This window comes from Musa acuminata, unplaced genomic scaffold (genome assembly GCF_036884655.1).
Source record: "Musa acuminata AAA Group cultivar baxijiao unplaced genomic scaffold, Cavendish_Baxijiao_AAA HiC_scaffold_1138, whole genome shotgun sequence".
Taxonomy (NCBI): Eukaryota; Viridiplantae; Streptophyta; class Magnoliopsida; order Zingiberales; family Musaceae; genus Musa; species Musa acuminata.
In genome coordinates this window covers 4,214,032-4,232,552 of record NW_027021350.1, presented here as the reverse complement: position 1 = coordinate 4,232,552, position 18,521 = coordinate 4,214,032, and the positions used below count along the sequence as shown (strand labels likewise).

The 18,521-nt window shown below is 39.0% G+C and overlaps 3 protein-coding genes across 5 annotated transcripts; 2 read left to right on the top strand and 1 right to left on the bottom strand.

The window, feature by feature from the left end:
- The first annotated feature begins 759 nt into the window (after positions 1–759).
- LOC103973033 (uncharacterized) lies at positions 760–4,303 on the top strand. 2 transcript variants are annotated; one of them, XM_009387493.3, is made up of 2 exons: positions 760–890; positions 2,228–4,303. In XM_009387493.3, the coding sequence occupies exon 2, from the start codon at positions 2,243–2,245 to the stop codon at positions 4,016–4,018; it is 1,776 nt and encodes a 591-aa protein (XP_009385768.2). In that variant the 5' UTR covers positions 760–890; positions 2,228–2,242; the 3' UTR covers positions 4,019–4,303. The 2 variants fall into 2 exon arrangements, with proteins under 2 accessions (XP_009385768.2, XP_009385767.2); XM_009387492.3 differs by having other exon boundaries at positions 761–890; positions 2,220–4,303.
- Positions 4,304–4,815: 512 nt separating this feature from the next.
- Positions 4,816–8,487, bottom strand: LOC103973032 (uncharacterized). Its single transcript, XM_009387490.3, has 7 exons — positions 7,991–8,487; positions 7,194–7,232; positions 6,891–6,961; positions 6,010–6,074; positions 5,836–5,925; positions 5,655–5,747; positions 4,816–5,429 (listed from the first exon to the last, which is right to left on the bottom strand). Exons 1-7 carry the CDS (start codon positions 8,416–8,418, stop codon positions 5,013–5,015), a joined length of 1,203 nt encoding a protein of 400 aa, XP_009385765.2. The 5' UTR covers positions 8,419–8,487; the 3' UTR covers positions 4,816–5,012.
- Positions 8,488–9,240: 753 nt separating this feature from the next.
- On the top strand, positions 9,241–17,228 carry LOC135671172 (phosphoribosylaminoimidazole carboxylase, chloroplastic-like). Of its 2 annotated transcripts, none has more exons than XM_065179129.1 (17): positions 9,241–9,665; positions 9,879–10,094; positions 10,220–10,331; positions 11,630–11,692; positions 11,783–11,921; positions 13,435–13,490; positions 13,948–14,021; positions 14,141–14,288; positions 14,446–14,619; positions 14,810–14,897; positions 14,984–15,100; positions 15,767–15,864; positions 15,977–16,094; positions 16,189–16,283; positions 16,399–16,505; positions 16,605–16,711; positions 16,811–17,228. In XM_065179129.1, exons 1-16 carry the CDS (start codon positions 9,262–9,264, stop codon positions 16,696–16,698), a joined length of 2,103 nt encoding a protein of 700 aa, XP_065035201.1. In that variant the 5' UTR covers positions 9,241–9,261; the 3' UTR covers positions 16,699–16,711; positions 16,811–17,228. The 2 variants fall into 2 exon arrangements, with proteins under 2 accessions (XP_065035201.1, XP_065035200.1); XM_065179128.1 differs by having other exon boundaries at positions 16,605–16,728.
- Positions 17,229–18,521: the final 1,293 nt, after the last annotated feature.

The window sequence follows — 18,521 nt, the reverse complement described above, 5'->3', positions numbered from 1 at the left end:
TACTTACCAGGAGAGGAGACCACGTTCGCGAGGTGAGACTCGAACCCGACCCAACCTGACGCTCGCTTCTACTACTCGAGTATTTACGTGGGCAACCTTGTGCATCCGGGATCGAACCAAACCGTACTAACACTTCAGTTCACTGATAGTATTTAATTATATTAATTATAATATTCGTTGATTCGATCAACTTTTGCAAGTTAGAATAAGGTTCCAATCTTTATTTTTACATTTTCATCGAAAAATTTAATATTATTAAAATAAATAAATCTAGATGGGACGCTGAAGACAGCCGACTATTAATTTGATATTTCTTTCTGAGTCAGTTCATTGCACTATGTTATTTTTTCTTATTTTCTCATTAAAATTGAACCCTGCTGTTGATTGGAGATCTGTGCGGGCTCCAGTGAGATGTCCAATAACAAGGCCGGTGGGCGTAGGCAAAGTTGTTGGCGCCGTCGAGAAGGACGAAAGAAAGCTCCGCCTCACATGGAACGAGAGCTTTTCCACCGTTAGATCCAAGCAACCACGGATCTCAATGCATATTATGTCTACAATGAACTCGAGCTCATCCTATCAGAGATTTTAAGAAGCTCAAACGCACATATTTGCTTCGAGATTCTCAAAATGGAAGGATCCAACGGCACTGAATTCGTGAGCTCGAAGTATTTTAGAAGAGTCGTTGGACCTCATCCTATCGCTTATTCTTTTTTCTTATTTATATGGCTTATAATTCAATAAAATCTAATTAAAGATAACAACGCATTCGGAGCCGATCCCTCTCTCGCCCCCTCCATTTTGCTCCCTAAATTTGGACGTTGCAGTGACTCTTTCTCGTGGCACCGAGCGGTACCCGACTCCCATTCCGATCTGCTCCTCCGTCCCCTGAGGTTCGATCGCTCCTTCTCTTCTCCATTTCGATTCCTTCGGGACTACAATGCCTTGCATTCATGTAGATTTTCCTTTCCCCTCGATTCCTCGGTTTTATTGTCTTTCGCAAGTCTTTTTGGGTTTCGGCTTCTGAAAGATGACTTCTTTTGATGAAAATATTCGTTCTTGATCGGGCGCTTCTCGTCAGATCTTGCTTGTTCTCGACGATGTGGAATGGCACGGGGTTGTCATTCTCGGGATCGGAATCGGGACGAGAATTCGTTTGCCTGTTTATGTTGTCATGCTTTGATTCTGATGATTTAGAACGATCAATTTGAGGTCGACTTTTTCCCCCTTCGTATTCTTTTACTCTCAAGGTGTATCCTTCGAAACCGAGGCAAGTTTAGCAGTGAAATCATACGCAGGACATACTGAAAGATGCATTGTTCTTTTGAGGATCTGGGTGATCTCGCAGGATCCTGTTTTAAAGACTTGCTGATTTATGGAATTATTGTCTTGATCTCATTCGCTAAGAGTCTGAAATTTATCAAGTGCTTGGTGTGCCATGACAATTCTTATTGGAAATTATTATGTTTCTTGATTTATAGTTAGTTATTAGAACTGGAAATTTGAACAAAGTTATGAGACTTATTATATGTCTTTTCTCGATGAATTGACCAAATCAAAATGAGTAATAATCACTGGTAGAGACCTACCCTCACATCATCATGAATGTGTAAGCAGTGTTACTCTTCTGTTGTGCACGGTATAGTTGTGATTTTAATTTCTTGCACAGAAAAAAGAAAACTATATTTTTTCGGACTAAAGAAGAATCTATAGTCGAGTAGAGTTTTAAATTATTCAACTTTGAATTCAGGAAATTAAAAACATATTTGTTCATCCGAAGTGCCGTGGTACATCAGATACACGAGAGATGTTTAGTTGTTGAGCTCAATTATCTCTCTAAAACATGTTTCTGGTATGTTTTCAGTTTCTTTTCCAGATTGATTGGCAAGTAAGATGTTGTTTCTTCCCTAATAGATTGATTCCCAAATGGAACAAATGATTTGTTAGAGCTTTTCTAGAACATCAATCTGTTTCCCCCGTTATGTACTCTTAAGAATGACCATGGTTATGATTGGAACATCCTCAATGTACTGGTTTCTTCCTACTTTTATTGATACATTCATTGTCACAACCAGACTCCGAAAGAGACAAAGGAGAGACACTTTGTGCTCTGCCTTGTGACTAATTTGATATATTGGCATTCGTTGTTTACGTAGATTGTATGCTTTTCCAGTTTGACTAGACATGGTCAGTTGACTAATAATGTCTAGATTGGTCGTTAGCTTTGCAGATTAAAAGAGTAGTGATGTTTCAGCAGTCAAGCAGTCGAAACTCGCAAAATAGAGGGTCTAAACTCAAGCGACTACTTCAGATGACCTTGCTTTTGTCTGTTGTTGTGTGGTTGGTCAACCATATCAACAAGAATGAATATGCTGGAGGTGATCAGATCAATCTTTACCAGGAAGATGATGTAGATTTTGGTCGGAAAGGGAAAGCAGGGTCTGAGAATGTGATCATCATAGAAGACCAGGGAACCAACTTTGATGAAACTCCTGAAACAAGTGAAGCTGGAGATCAGGCTGATTCTTCTGACCAGCACACTGAAGACAAGAATAATGAATCCTCTAATAAAGAACAAGGTAAATCTGTAGAAGTTATCTCAAATATGAGCCAAACAGAAACCCAAGAAGAGCGGCTCGGCGATAAGGATGAAAATATTGATTCGATTACCAATAGCAGAGACTCAGCAGTAAGCACTGACATGAGTGCTGACAAAGAGGACATGTTACAGCTTCCTAGTGAAAGGAGCAGCAAAAATGTATTGGATCAAAATGATGGGGAAAATATAGAACAGATCCCCGTTCAACAGAATAAGCCAGCTACACAGGATCAAGCAAAACATGATACTGGAGAAGCAATAACTTCTGATGAAGAGAGGACTTTGAACTCCAAGAATGAATTAAAAGGTGGTGAAATAACCGATGAAGTTGAAAAAGAAGCAACTGAATCCCGTGGAGGGGTTAAATTAGAGTCTGAAAGTAGCAGCAAAAATAGCTTTGAAGTCGAAAATGAAGCAATTGATTTGGATGGAGGGGTTAAATCCGAGACCGAAGGTAGCGGCGGCAATAGTTTAGAAGATACCACAAACACTGCAAATTCAGATGACGGCAGCCTATCCCTCTCCAAAGAAGAAAATGGGATTTCGACTGATGATGTTTCTACTGAAAAGAACGCATTCGATTCTCAAGGAGATATTAGTTCTGATGCTGAGACTTCCGGGCACCATAGCCTGGATACTGTAAGCTCTGATGAAAATACCGAGGGTGAAGCTGTCAATCTACCCAGTTCCACGGAAGAAAAAGAGCCGATGATGCCAACCAATAGCGAAGTTCCTAAAGGGGAAGCAGTTGAATATAAAGACGACAGTAATTTGAAATCTGAAGCAACTGGCGACAGTCCTTTGGTTGAGGAAACTAATACAGAGTCAGATGACAAGCTCACGGTGACATCTGTAGTCGATGACACAAAGGATGTAGAATTGCCAAATATTAATGAGGCTTTGGAGAGGGATGCAGTTGAATCCTCCGGTGATGATGCTTCTGATGCTGGCAGTAACAATGCCAAAGAAGAAAAGATGGATTCAAGATCTAGTGAGGATGCACCAGAATCAAAAGGAGATGGCGCATCCGACGCCCAAGATACTGGCAGAAATGATGCCGAAGAAGAAAAGACGGAATCATGGTCTAATGAGGATGCACTAGAACCAAAAGGAGATGACACATCTGAGGTTCAAGTTGCTGGCAACAAATCTAGTTTAGGAACGAGCTCTGAAACTAAGCCCACCGAAGAAGCCGAAAATTCATCTCACAACATTGAAGGCAATTCAGAAATTCCCACAGATGAGATTGTAAATGTAGCGGCAGCAGAATCTCAAGGAAATGATTCCTCCAAGGGAGAAGAAAACACTAGCAACACTGTCTTTGAAGACACAACTGAAACAAATCCCAAGGAAGAAACTACCTCTGGTTTGGGTAACGAGAACACAGATTCAGAAAAGGAAGGTGGTAAAGAGTCGGAATAATCTTTCTCTGTGGTGGTTCCTCCAAAAGATCTTGTTGATCCTACGGGGTGCTCACTTACATATGTGAGCCGGGTGGAAAACAAGGTTAGTTAGAAAGCTAGGTATATTAGTTGAGATATGTGTGTCTGAATCTGGCACTCTTTTGCTGCAGCTCCAGCAGCCATTTGAGTGTGTTGCATTTTCTCTTTCCCTCGCCTGTGCGGACACTTTCTTTTCAGCTACATTCTTTCATTGTTCATAGTTAGTAAAAGGCCTCTAAAGAGGCACTGTTCCCACCTAAGAAAACTGTGTGTGCTTGTGTTCATGTTTCAAATTCAGATCAGAATTTGATATGAGAAAGGGGGACTTGTGACAGTGACCGCAAGACAACACATGCACATCTGCATGTGTTGGCTCTGTTCATTGAAAGTTCTTATAGAATATACATATCAAGACATTCCCATAAATTGTTTTCTCATATTTCTCATACTCATAAGATTAATCCAGTTAAAAATGCATATAGTATGTTTTGCTGATATAGATGACAGTTTCCTAGCAACTTGTCAAAATAAGATATTATTTGACATGCACAAGTGAACCGATTCATATTTAATGATGCAAAAAATTTAAAAAATGTATTGATCTCAATGATGAAAAATGATTCATATAGCTGATCCCAAATGGTTGGAGCATCATGACTTATTTTTGTTGCTGATTGTGCTTATCTTGTCATTTGCCATCTCAATTATCAGCAGTGTGAATTGGCACAGTAAGAAGCTACAAGATCAACTGTCACAATAATGGAAGTCACACCGGCATTTGAAATATACAAGGACATTTATTTAAAATTTAAATCATATACAACACTGGATGACTATGACAAACATCAGTCCCTTGCCTTCAGGAGAAAACACAAATCAAACATGCAGGATTAGATTCAATCAACTACAACCCAGGCATTCCTTAGCCCAGCAAATCCTGTGCTCGACTGGCTGTCTCCTAAGAACATGCACATTCATAAGCTTTGCTGCTGCAACCTCCTCAGCATCCAATCAATTATGTCTGCACCAACTTTGTCGCGCTCGGGCTCAAATAGAAGGTCATGCAAAAAGCCCTCATAGAGTTTTAAATCCTTGTGCCTCGAGGCAGCCACATTGTACAAATCCTGCGAGGCAAGTGGATCGGTGATCCTGTCGGCAGTCCCATGCAGGACAAAGAAAGGCACACTGACGGACTTCATGTTCTGCAGCAGGTAAGAAGAAAGCCGCAGGATCTCATGGCCTGTTCGAACTCTTATCGGCCCAGTGTAAACTAACGGGTCTGAGTATTTAGCCAACATCGCAGCTGGGTCCCTCGATACAGGAATGCGCCTTTTGTTAGCTCCCTTGAATTGGAACTTCGGCAGCACAAGTGAAAGAATTGGAGCCACAGCCTGCAACAGGTGAAGTTTGCAAATAAGATCCTTGAACATCTCCATGGTACATGGCATAATCATCACCAAAGAAGTAAAGCTTGACAATCTTCCGAAACTAGCAGATGTGTATATTTAAAAGAGGTTCGATTACAATGTGTATGCTTAATTTCAAAATTTTACATCTGAATGGAACAAATCAACTGCATAGCATATGAAAATGGGCAACAAGAGAAAAAAGGTTACCCCAACTATTGGATGAGCTTGCTTTACACGGATTGCCGGAGATGTCAGTACGATCCCTTCTACCATAGCCTCAATATGAGGATACAAAGCTGCCTGTAATGCGAGAAATTTATTGATGAAATCAGAATAGATGGATCATAATGATTACGAAGAGTGACATGATTTGTATACAAGGCATTACCTTTAAAACCACAGCTCCACCAGTGGAGTGACCAAAAAGGAAACAAGGTACACCAGGATTTTCAGATTTGACTTTCTCTAGAAATTTTCCCTGTATACATGAACAGGAACAATGAAATCAACTCAAAACCAGAATTAACCAAGCATAAGTAGAGTAATAACAATGTTGGCTTACAGTGTCCTCCACAACGTAATCTAATGAAGGTACATATCCATGCAATCCATCACTGCCACCATGGCCTGTAGGTCACAAAATAATTTATCATCATTCGATAATCTAAATTTGCTTTTTTTTTATAAAGCTTAGATAGGTACCAAGACTTCGAGCATTACAATCATCTTTTAGTGCACCCATCATGGTTCTTGATTTGTTCAGACCCATAGGGATCGGCCACCATTTACCTGTCCGGACATGAACTAATTGGCCCGGCATAGGGCTTACCACCCAATTTTGGCGCATTATCAAGCGTAAGCCAGACAATAAGCCTAGTTCAGAAACTTTCTGAACCTTTTTTTAAATTTATGGTTAATCTCTCTCTCTCTCTCTCTCTCTCTCTCTCTCTCTCTCTCTCTCTCTCGTGCTAGCCTCCCTTGCGTCGCCTGTTGGCCCATGCTGAATACTCCTCTCCTCTCCCTTCTAATATCGTACTGACATACCGTGTGTTGATATACCGGTGTCTATCAATCCCATACCAATGTGGCCAGAGACCAGCATGGGTTGGTTCTGGTATTCAAAGCTAAAAACCTTAACACCTATCATGCTTCTCTAGTCATTTCTTAAAGGTCAGATAAATGAGAGTCATAAGGCATAGAAATAAAGTAATACATCACCAGATGACAGTGATCTCAAAGGAGTTGATGCCACACAACAGCTTTAAATTGACGATTGATGAAAATAAGGTATTGATTCAAGTCATACCCCTAGTTTTGCTGCATTTTGCTCTTTTCTAGACATTCAGGTAACCCATTAATTTACTAAAAGTAGGGCAACAAGCATCCGCAAGATTTTAATAAAACAGCCGCAATGAAGGAAAAAGAGTGGTTAAGACCATGTACCTATCCAATCCATTGCATATACTCCAAAGTTGCATGCCATTAGCTGCTTAGCAAAGTATGCGTATCTTCCACTGAAAGAAGACATCCATGTATTTAAATTATTCCAGGAAATCGAATATATAAATATTTTGAAAAGGTGCATGTTCCATTAATTGATGGTAATATGGTGTCAAATACAATCATCAACATGATAGCTACTTAGAAATCCCTAAGTAGCTGCCTAGAAATTCTACATACAGCCATGTGCACGCATGCGTGTATCATCTATATAACTGCAAGGGAAGTCAACCTTGCGCTCCTTACCTATGTTCATTCAGTCCATGTATTATCATCGTAATGCCCCTGCAAATTATGAAAACAGTAACTCCAATGAGACAGTAGCCAAGCAAATAACCAGCAAACAAATTAAACTTCAAACATCGAACAACTTGAACAAAATAGTAACTTCTAAACAGAGCTTAGATTACTCTTTAAGTTGTTCTCTCGTATCCTTCAGTGCAATGCAAAAGACCAATATACTTGAGAATGGACATATGCTACCAACTATTCAACTACTTGAGTAGAAACAAACAGCTACAGGGAGCAATTTCCATACACAATCAAAATAGGAAAAAGAATTGACTTGTGTATCTGAAGATGCTACAGATATATATGTTGTTCCACTAATACTAATAAAATTATACAGAAAATCTGAAAGCAAAACTTGTTTTACAACTCACATCACCAAAGCTTGTAAGGATGAAAGGCTAATCAATGCTTTAAAAGTTATAGCATTCAAGTCAATGGACCACGGAATCACTCCTTTGTCCTGAACAGAAGCTAAAAAAAAAAAAAAAATTAGAACATCAAAAATATCTATTCCACCTCTGTAATCAACATGATTTAGGTATACTCCCAAGTCCAAAATCCACAAAAAAAAAACTTTCTTTCTTTCCGGGGAAGAAAAAGGAACGATAAACAGATGGAAATATATACCCTGGGATAGGGAATAGCCAAAAGAACACAAACTTGGTATAAAAGACGCAGACTTTCCTGATTCCTCTCGTGGCTTATCAAATAGAAATCTATTTCTCGACCACAACATGAGATCAAAAATTTACCTCAGATCCCCAGACGCGGGCAGCCACGACCGGCAGAAGAGCGCCATCCTCCTCGGTCCCACGAAATCGAACGTCCTCCACCGGCATGCCCCACCCTCTTCGCTCTCCGCCGACTCGGGGACCATCTCCACTTCCTCCGCGAGCGCCCTCCGCCGCCGCACGTCCTCCTCCTCCGCGGCCGCCCACCACCTCCCGCCGCCCCCTCCCCTCGTCCTCTGCCGGGGAGAGCCCCCCGCCGCCGCCGCCGCAGTCTTGGATGAGAGTGGGCTCCGACGGCGGAGGAACCGCAAGGCCAAGGAGTGCAGGAAGAAGAGCACGCGGACGAGCGATGCCGGCGACGGCACGGACCGCCGTATGTTCCTCAACACCGGGATGATTCGGCCGCTCGCCCCGGAGGTCAGCTCTCCCACCGTCGGCCCCCTTTCCATCCCTCACCGCCTCTCCTCCTCTTCTCTTCCTTCCTTGCGTGAGACCGTTTCATCAGTATATTACACGGAGAAGGAGACGACGAATGCAAGAGATGCCTTTTCCCTTACCATCTTCCGTTGCCAAAACCGTTACAATGTTACGAGACCCGTTATCTATGTATATACCGCCAATAAAAACATATATTACACTGTTACATATCGGCAAATCGCTCGGTAGCGGCGACAGCTGTTATTTTCCCGGGTGCTGACAAGTGCGTGGGCCCCTGTTTCGGAAGTGGGTCCCATCATCCATGGTGGAGGGTGCAAATTTGGGGGAGAATTCTCTCCCGCGAGTTTGTGATGGCAGATGATGCCACGTGGAATCTGCCTACTTTCTCACCCGGCGTTTGTTTTGACGTGATGCTGCTTCGTAAATAACCGAGGGTTCCAAAGGCGGGTGAAACGTTGGGTCACTCCCAGAGCTGTCCGTCACATATAAGAACGAGAACTCTATCTTTGCAACGGTGATCGTTGGATCTATGACTCCTTCCTTCATCCACCGTCCAAAGGCAGGCCATGGATCCAACTTGAACCCGACCCGATAGCCATTTCCTAACCCAAATTAACTCAGAGATGATAAGAAGGTATTGAATCTAAATAGAATGGGTATGTGGATCTAAATCCGAAACCCGAAAATATTGGGCGTTTTTTTTGGGGTGTGGGGTGGTGGGGGTCTTTGTTACCTGTCAAATCTGCCGGTTATGAGTGGGTGAGAACAATGGGTCCCATCCATATCCCACTGACGCGGCTCTTCTCCGTCTCACAGAGGAGGGTTGGGGGGCCCTTTTGGTGCGTATAATTGCAATGGAGTCTCTTCAGCGCAGATTCTTCCTCTCCAAAGACTTGGTCGGCCACTCTCACTCTTACAGCGCCTCCAACGAAGCCGCCGTCGGCCGTCGCCCAGCCCGCCCGTCTGCTTCGGGTCGTGGCCGGAATCCTTTTTCTTGCGGCCGCATGACGACCCTGCGGCTCGGGTCCACCGCCTGTTCCGCCTTCCTGTCCCGCGATCGCCGCCCCTCATCATCTTACGGCCATTCCGCCCCGTTAAGGGCCCTTGCGTCCTGTGGTGGGGGAGAAGCAGTCCTAGGGTTCTCTTTCCGACCCAATAAGAGGTCTCCGATGACATTGGATTCGCCTTCTCGGTCTGCTCGCGCGGCTCGTTTCGTGGCGTCGAGCCAGGACCATGGTGATGGATCTTCTTCGGAGCGGTATGTACTAAAAATTGATCTTTTGGTTATTTTAAGAAGCTGTAGCCGCAGATGAGGAACAACATCTTTCAGTAGCATTGTGTCGAACGGTTGTGTCTCGAACGAATATGTGATGCTTTGAATTCCAAGGTCTCTCTTTTATGAATAAGATCTTGTGTGTTGGCTATGATGTAGCGTTTTGATGAATGGCTTGTTATTTTCTGGTTGATACAGACATGATGGATTGCCCAAACGTGGGGTATCGAATACGGTTGTTGGCGTACTGGGAGGAGGCCAACTAGGACGAATGCTGTGCCAAGCGGCAAGTCAAATGGCAGTCAAAGTAGTGATCTTGGATCCCCTCGAATCCTGCCCAGCAAGTGGCTTAGCATATCAGCATGTAGTTGGGAGTTTCGATGATGGTGATGCAGTTCGTGAATTTGCAAAAAGGTTGGCTGTCCTGTATTATTGACTGGGGGCTTGGTATCACTTAGAAGTCGGCATAGTTTCTTCCATATTTGACTTGTTTATTGGTTGACGAGCATCATTAAGCAGTCTTTTTGATTGGCAATTAGGTGCGGTGTGTTGACAGTGGAAATTGAACATGTCGATGCAGTCACTCTTGAGAAACTTGAGCTACAAGGGATAGACTGCCAACCTAAAGCCTCTACCATAAGAATTATACAAGTAACTCTCACTTTCTTATTCATTGCCTTTCTTTCTAGATGGAGAGATATATCTTGTTATATGTGCTGAGAGAAACAGCAGAGAGAGTAATGCTGTTCCAGGACAATTAGCAGGGTAAACATTTTTGTGGATATTTTTCACCAAAAAGAACATTCTTAAGTATGCCATAAGTATGGTCAGATGTGTCAGAACAACATCTTAATTTTTGACTGCTATTCACTCACTGAAACTGTGAAGCACAAAATGAATTTTTTGTCTCCTAGAATTCCAGACATGCTAGTGAATCAATGTTTCTCTTAGACATTGTATAGTTGGTAAGATATGGCCAAGCTTGATCTCCATTATCACAGTAATATAGGGTTTAAAAGTTCCATGTCAAAATGCCCTAGGGAACATGCTTTGTTATTACTGTTATATGGAAATTTTCTTTTTCTCTGAATGATAAACAATAGGAAACAGGATAAGATTGGATAGAATGCATCACAGAACATGCAAAAATCTTTATCATGCTTAATTCAGTTAGAAACATCGAAGGTTTTCTTTATTTCTGGTCAAAAGAGTATCTTATTGAAATTATAATTTTGCTTTTGTACCTTCTATATTTTAGATGAAATTTACTGGTTCAGTGTCCAAATTTTTTCAAAGTTTGTGGCACTCTTCTTTTAATTTTATAAATTATCATCAACAGGCGAAAGTTCTTAAGACATGAAATTAATGACTAAATAACTATCTATACTTAATGGATATGCGATAATGTATGATTTGGCTTTATATTTAGGGCTTGCATGTTCTCATGCTGTCCTCAAAATTGTTTTGGAGTTTGATTATCAGGACTAGTTTGATTACCTGGACTGTGTGACTGCTATGTTTTATGTGTATTTATAGCTACATACATTCTTCTAGCAGCTAGTGAGGCTTACTTGGTATAAATGTTGTTCAAGTGTTGGGAATGTTAGAATTTGTGAAGAAAGGAAAACCATCTTAAACTATCTCGCTGGAAGATTGCTTACTGTTTACATGAAGTATACAAGAAAAGATTTTATTCTCTTTCTAAATGTTTTTTATTGTAATCTTGCTATTTGTTGGAGACATTATTAAAATTTCCTGTTGCTTAATTATTATCAATATTTCACTTACCCTTCTTGATCCATCTTAGCTGTTCTAAATCATTTTTTTGGTCAAGAACTCCCACTCCTTTTTTGGCTGCTCATCGGATTGGCTTAGTTGGGTTTGAAATGCTGTTTTATGAATTTTAGTTGCTTTGCAACAGTTCAAGACATTATTATTTTACATCGCAGGACAAATATCTTCAGAAAGTCCATTTTTCTCAGCAAGGGATACCACTTCCTGATTTTATGGAGGTTGACTGTTCTGTTTACTTATTTTTGGAAAAAAAGAATCTTGAAGTTTATCTAGACCTTTGTTAATTAATTGAAATTATTTTGATGCAGATAGATAATCTTGCAAACACTGAGAAAGCTGGAGAGTTATTTGGTTATCCTTTAATGATCAAAAGCAAGAGGTTGGCTTATGATGGGCGTGGGAATGCTGTTGCTCACACCAAAGAGGAGCTTCCTTCAGTTGTGGCTGGTAAGATCCCTTAGAAATTCTCCAAAGAATTTTTGATTATATACATGAAGTTGGTGGATGGAATCTATTAGAGGTTCAATTTATATTTTCAGTAAGGTAAAATTTTCAGAAGTTGAAACATTTTTGTTGGTGTGTTAGTTTCTTTTTTTACAGTAGAATAATTGATATGCTATTTATGGAGTACCTGCCAACCATGGGTAGCATGTCAGGATACAACCACAATACCATGTGATGCAACACTACGCAATAATGTGCCTGGCTATTACCAAGACATATATCTCTGAAACTATAATGTCAAGTCCAATTTGTTCCTCACTGGTGTCTGTCCACATCACACAAACACATACATTATAGAATGGACTATCATGCATGTGAGATGTGCACATATCCAACTACATTTCCGTTATCCTATTAGCATGTTGCATGTCAGTCTGCAAGCACCGGCATGACCATCCTTGTTCTATATATGCATAGGACAGATCTAGAATGGTGTGACTCAAAGGAGAATTTTATGAGAACTTGTTTTCGTTTTATGGGATACACATTCTTGTATTTTGTTAGTTGAGAATTACGAACCTAGTTGCATCTTAGTCGAGTTGGGTATTGATATCGTTAGAAAATTTTCTTGTATTATTATTCCCAAGCATTTTATGTCTGAAGCATACTAAAGAAAAAGTCCTAGTTATAAGCTTGTGCAGTCAAATTTTGAACTGTTATTATACTTTTTGAATGGAAGAAAGGAAAAGAAGTGAAACATATTGCATGTGATTTAGGGCCACAATCATAATTTTCTTCATATCACAAAAAGTATTGAAATGAAAATCAGAGACTTAACATTTATGGATGTCTTAGACCAGAGACTCAACATAAAAAAGGGCTTTCCTAGTGCATGAGGCTCCCGTTAGTGCGTGGTCTGGGGAGGGTCAATGTACGCAACCTTACTTTTAAGTATTTAAAGAGATTGTTTTTGTGACTCTAACTGTGGTCCTCCCAGGTTGTAAAAGAGTAACCTTACCTTTTTTTTTTTTCAAGATACTATGTTTGAGAATGCTTGATGTGAGAGGTAGCTGCTTATCTCAATCTAAAGCATGGCATACTTCATACCAATCCTTTAAAAGTTTGCAGTTCTGTCATATGAAAATGATATGGTAATCTTTAGAAGTATAACTTTGGAAAAGATATGTGCCTGTTGTTTAGCTTCCAAATTAATTGGCTAAAGTATGTTCATGGAGCATTGAACTTTTGTTTGTTGATCTCTTGTAGGAATTTGTTTCCAAGAATGAATACACAGAGAGAGAGAGAGAGAGAGAGAGAGAGAGCATGTGTGAGTGTGTGTGTTATGATATTCATTGCAGCCAAACTTTAAACTTTTAGTTGAAATGCACATATTTTAGTTCGGATGAGTGTACGATGTTGGTGGGTGTGCATTTTGTTTCGTAGATTCTTAATACAAAGATCTGCTGCTCTTTCTTAAAGTTTCATGCTCCATTAACTAATTCATGCTTTCTTTCAGCATTGGGAGGATTTGATCATGGTTTATATGTTGAAAGATGGACACCATTTGTGAAGGTTTGTCTTTACTATTTCCTAAAGTCAGGTTTATTATGGTTACTGACTGCAGATATATGTTCAGTAATTTTTAAGATTTCCTTTGGGCTAGTATTATGCAATGCTGCATTTGAAACTTTCAGTTGATTCTTGGTCTTTCAGTTGTGCTGTATTCATTTGAATTTGCTGGTGCTATCATTTGTTTCTTGAGACAAGTAACATTGTCTGATTTCCTTGGTGCAGGAATTAATGAATTTGTATCCACTTGTATATCTATTCTTGCATGTAAACTTGAATATTTGGGCATGTAGACAAAGGTTGATATATATGGGGTTACATAGATACTAACAATTCTAAATGTGCATGTATGTCTCTTCTTATAGAGATATGTGGGTTTTGTTCTTAATATGGAGTAATTTAAAATAAGTTGGTCTTGGTAATTAGTTTATAACAAAATTTTCTTTTTTGTTTGATCTAGGAGCTCTCTGTGATTGTAGCCAGGGCTCGAGATAATTCAGTTTCATGCTTTCCTGTGGTTGAGACTATTCACAAGTAAGAAGAATAAATTGGGTTGCTAGTTCAATTGAGCTGTGTAGTGGGCCGCAGTCGCTATGTTCTATACTTTTCTTCTTTTGCCAATCTTAAAATCTTGTGGAATCTACTTTTTCTAGGAATAACATCTGTCACATAGTTGAATCTCCTGCTGATGTACCTGACAAAATAAAGAAACTTGCTGTTGACATTGCTCAAAAAGCTGTCAAATCACTCGAGGGAGCAGGAGTATTTGCAGTAGAATTATTTTTAACAAAAGATGGACAGGTAATTCTGTTCATATTTTGTTTGCACCCTACCCTAGTATACAAGTTGGTGCAATTTAACCTTTTCATCTCATCTTTAATTAGGTGCCATTTATCTGGACATTCGGTAATGGTTCTAAATAGCGATGCAGTTGACTGAAACCATTTTTTTTTAATAGGTTTTGCTCAATGAAGTAGCTCCAAGACCTCATAATAGTGGACATCATACGATTGAGTCATGCTATACTTCGCAGTATGAACAGCATCTTCGAGCTATTCTTGGTCTTCCTCTTGGTGATCCATCAATGAAAACCCCAGCTGCAATCATGTATAACATACTAGGTGAAGATGAGGTAATTACCTTGAGAAGGTATTTATACAATATTTATTAAATTCTCAAGTAGTTGATTTCTGTAAACATTAGTTCATGAGTTTGTCATTCTTTTGATCTGCATATAGTTAATTCTTTCACACTCTTGTTTGAACTTTGATGTCCTTTCAGCTAGTTAGTATTTTATTTTGTTTGAGATCATCTACTGCTAGGGAGAAGCAGGATTTCATTTGGCTCATCAGCTGATGGGGAAGGCACTAAAGATACCTGGGGCCAATATACATTGGTATGATAAACCAGGTCAGTGTGCCTTTTCCTGAGTAATACAATCTTCTAATTTCCAGTTACTCTTTTTCTTGCCACGTGTATAAAATTGCTGCTATTAGAAATGCGGAAGCTCCGGAAGATGGGTCATATCACAATTGTAGGCCCTTCAAAGAACGTTGTAAAAGAAAGACTTGATTCCTTGCTGGAAAGAGAAACACCAGGAAGCCATGGTGTAGGTTAGTATGTTTGAGAATGTGGTAATATGCAAAGTCCTGTTTCTTCTTAAATTTAGTTTAAATATAAGAATCTAATTGCTTTTTTAATATTTGTCATCATAGTGTCTCTAAATGTTCTAAATATTGTTTTGTTGATTGAATGCAACTCTGATCTACACCATTGCAATGATTATAAGCTCTTCAATTCTTTTCGTCTCAACAATGATGATTCACAACTTCTGGTTAAAATCTGCTACAAGATCTCTTCTGTACTATCTTTGTTCCTCATCTCACCTTATTCACCCTAAAGTTACAGGTTACATCATTATGTACATACGCCATTCAAATATTTATTAAATCCCCAAGTAGTTGATTTAGAATCCAATTCTTGAATTTTTATACTTTAATAGTTTGTCATGAGACGAGAAATTCATAGCTTGATGTTCACTATGCATAAATAAAATTTGATTGCCTCTCTATGTGAGTTTCCACAATGTATTTAATCAGCATAATTTTATTTCTTGTGCAAGAGTATTTAATTGTTGGCACAATGCCTACCAAAATTCATGTGTTATTGGTGAGAAAAAAATACACTACTAAGTTTTCTTCTGCTGTTCCTGAGTATATAGTGAGTGTATGCTTGGAAGTTACTAATATTTGAGTTTAAGATTTGCTTATCGGGTGCAGTTACTCCACGTGTTGCGATAATCATGGGTTCTGATTCGGACCTTCCTACAATGAAGGATGCTGCTGAAATATTAAAAAATTTTGGTGTGCCACATGAGGTAAGTTTCATCACCATGCTAAAGCCATTTTTTATTTCAAGGTGCTTTGTAGAAGGTGTGATAATTTTATTATGCACATCATGTGATTTTGTTAATTGTAAAATCACTTCAGGTAACAATTGTTTCAGCTCACCGAACACCAGAAAGGATGTACTCTTTTGCATCGTCTGCAAAAGAACGAGGTATCCAGATCATAATAGCTGGTGCTGGTGGTGCAGCACATCTACCAGGTGAATCACACATTTCTGGAAAAGAAGAAAGTAATACTCCATATTGGTGTAAGTCAATGTTTGAAGTTAATTGGAAAACTCTGTTGTGCTGCAGGAATGGTAGCTTCGCTGACTCCACTACCTGTTATTGGGGTCCCGATAAGAACTTCATCATTGGATGGAATTGATTCCTTGTTATCTATCGTACAGGTATAATGTGGATCATGGATGCAGTTTTTCTTTTTCAGGAAGTACTTCGATTGTGGCGGTTGGGTTAAGATCATGGATGCTTGAAACTGATTGCCCTTTGTTTTTTACCATAAAGATGCCAAAAGGTATTCCAGTTGCAACGGTTGCAATTGGAAATGCAGCAAATGCAGCTTTATTAGCAGTCAGGATTCTCGCTGCTGGTGATGCTGATTTGTGGGACAGGTCTTTTTTCAAATACCATGAACATATGATTTTAACTTGATCTGATTTGTATATTTAAGCTCATCACTTGCGTTTCTGGTTTCCACAAATTTTTTGAAGAGTGATCAAGTATCAAGATGATCTGAAGGACACTGTTTTGACAAAAGCATCAAAGCTCGAAGCAGAAGGTTGGGAGAGATACCTAAATCTATGATTCCCTCGTTCTGGTATATGACCTCTCTTGGTATGTCCACCTGATTTAATTTTTTTATTGTTAATGACATGGGCTTCCCTTACTATTTTAATGCTCATATGCATCTGTATAGGGTATTGGAAGTATCTTCTTTTTGGGTCAAGATCAATTGTTCTCTATCTTGGAGTGATTTTGAAGGAGTTTATTTGAGCTTCAACCTGGATTCTCTCTTTTGTTGAATATTCCTGCCTCACGGATTAAGCCGGGAGCCGCAGTTGGCAGATTTTCCACATCCAGATAAGGAGCAAAATCTTGTCTTTCAAAGAATCAGAGGATCCAAACCACATGGTTCTTAACATATGGTCAAAATGAAAGAATTCTAGCCCAGTTTCACTGGTGGTCACCATTTGAAGTTTTCTTTTGCATTTTGTTCACTGATCTTTACCATATCTTTTGATGGGAACCAGCATGGAACATGTGATACCGACATCGTTTGACTGACGATCAAAGCTGTAACTTTTGATATGAATTATTTGAATTACCATCCGATATACCCTCATGTCATCTGGATGAGACGATATTGAGCGTTCCGTCCAGTAGTGGACGGTTCGTGTACTAGTATGTTGTCAGACTGGTACGTACTGCTCATACCGGATGATATTATTCGAAATTAAAAATCTCGATACAAGTTTCTTACTTAGGAAGTATAATGTTTGAGACTTGCTAGTTGCTAGCTTGGATGATCTTATTTTACTCCATTATAAACGAGAGATCATTTTATAATGTTCTTGATCAATAATAGATGTTTTAGTTGTTGGTTTGGTTTTAAAAAAAATTCAAGGGGCAACAATATTAGAAAAAAAATTGATGATCATCAAGAATTTTATTATATCAAATGTTATAGATGATGCTTATAGAAAGATTCAAATATGAGATATATTGTTCATACAATAATACCTTAGCAGAAATAAGGAATAATTATATTAGTTTGAGAAGGGTTACAGGCTTATCATAACCTAAGATTATGTTTAATGCATATTAATTAATGTTCTATGCATTCACAAAAGTTTGGATATTTTAATTACACCATAAAGATTTGCATGGTTTTGTAGCAATACCATTAGAAAATCCTAATTCCACTCAGATGAATAAATTTTCTAATTCCACTCAGATGAATTAAAATGGGTAAGTTTTGCCTGATATTAAGTATTCATAGAGTTTGCATGGATTTATAAGAAAAGTGATACCAAGATAAATTTGAAGATTGTGGATTGTATTTTCTTTGGGTATGCGATATATTTATATCGAATGAGTTAGGTCTAATAGGAATTCATAATTAAATAGGCTAATTATATATTATCTTTTATAATTAATTATTTTTAATACTTCGATCCTTATACCTTCAAAATTTATATTGGAATATCTATATTTACGAAAGTATTAAGATCTTAAAAAGATAATTTTATTAATTAAAAATCAAAAGAGAGAAAAATTTTATAGGTTAAATGTTTTACTTTAGTAAATATAGATATCTCATTTTTTAAAATATAAGAATTAAAATATTAAAAATAATTAATTATATTAGATAATCTATATAATTACACCTCCGTTATGTATTTGTGTTTATATCGTCCGTGTAATAACACTAAACCGTTGGATCTGCAACTGAGTAGTCCATCGACCGTTGGATGTACACGCTTTCCTCTACACCGCATCCCTAAGTTACCGTCAATAGCGTTTGCCGTCGGATCTGCAAACTGGTTTCTCATCTACCGTTGAAAGATTAATCTCTGCAGTACACGTGTAAAGCCCCATAATCCTCCGGCTTTGTCCCGTCATAATAA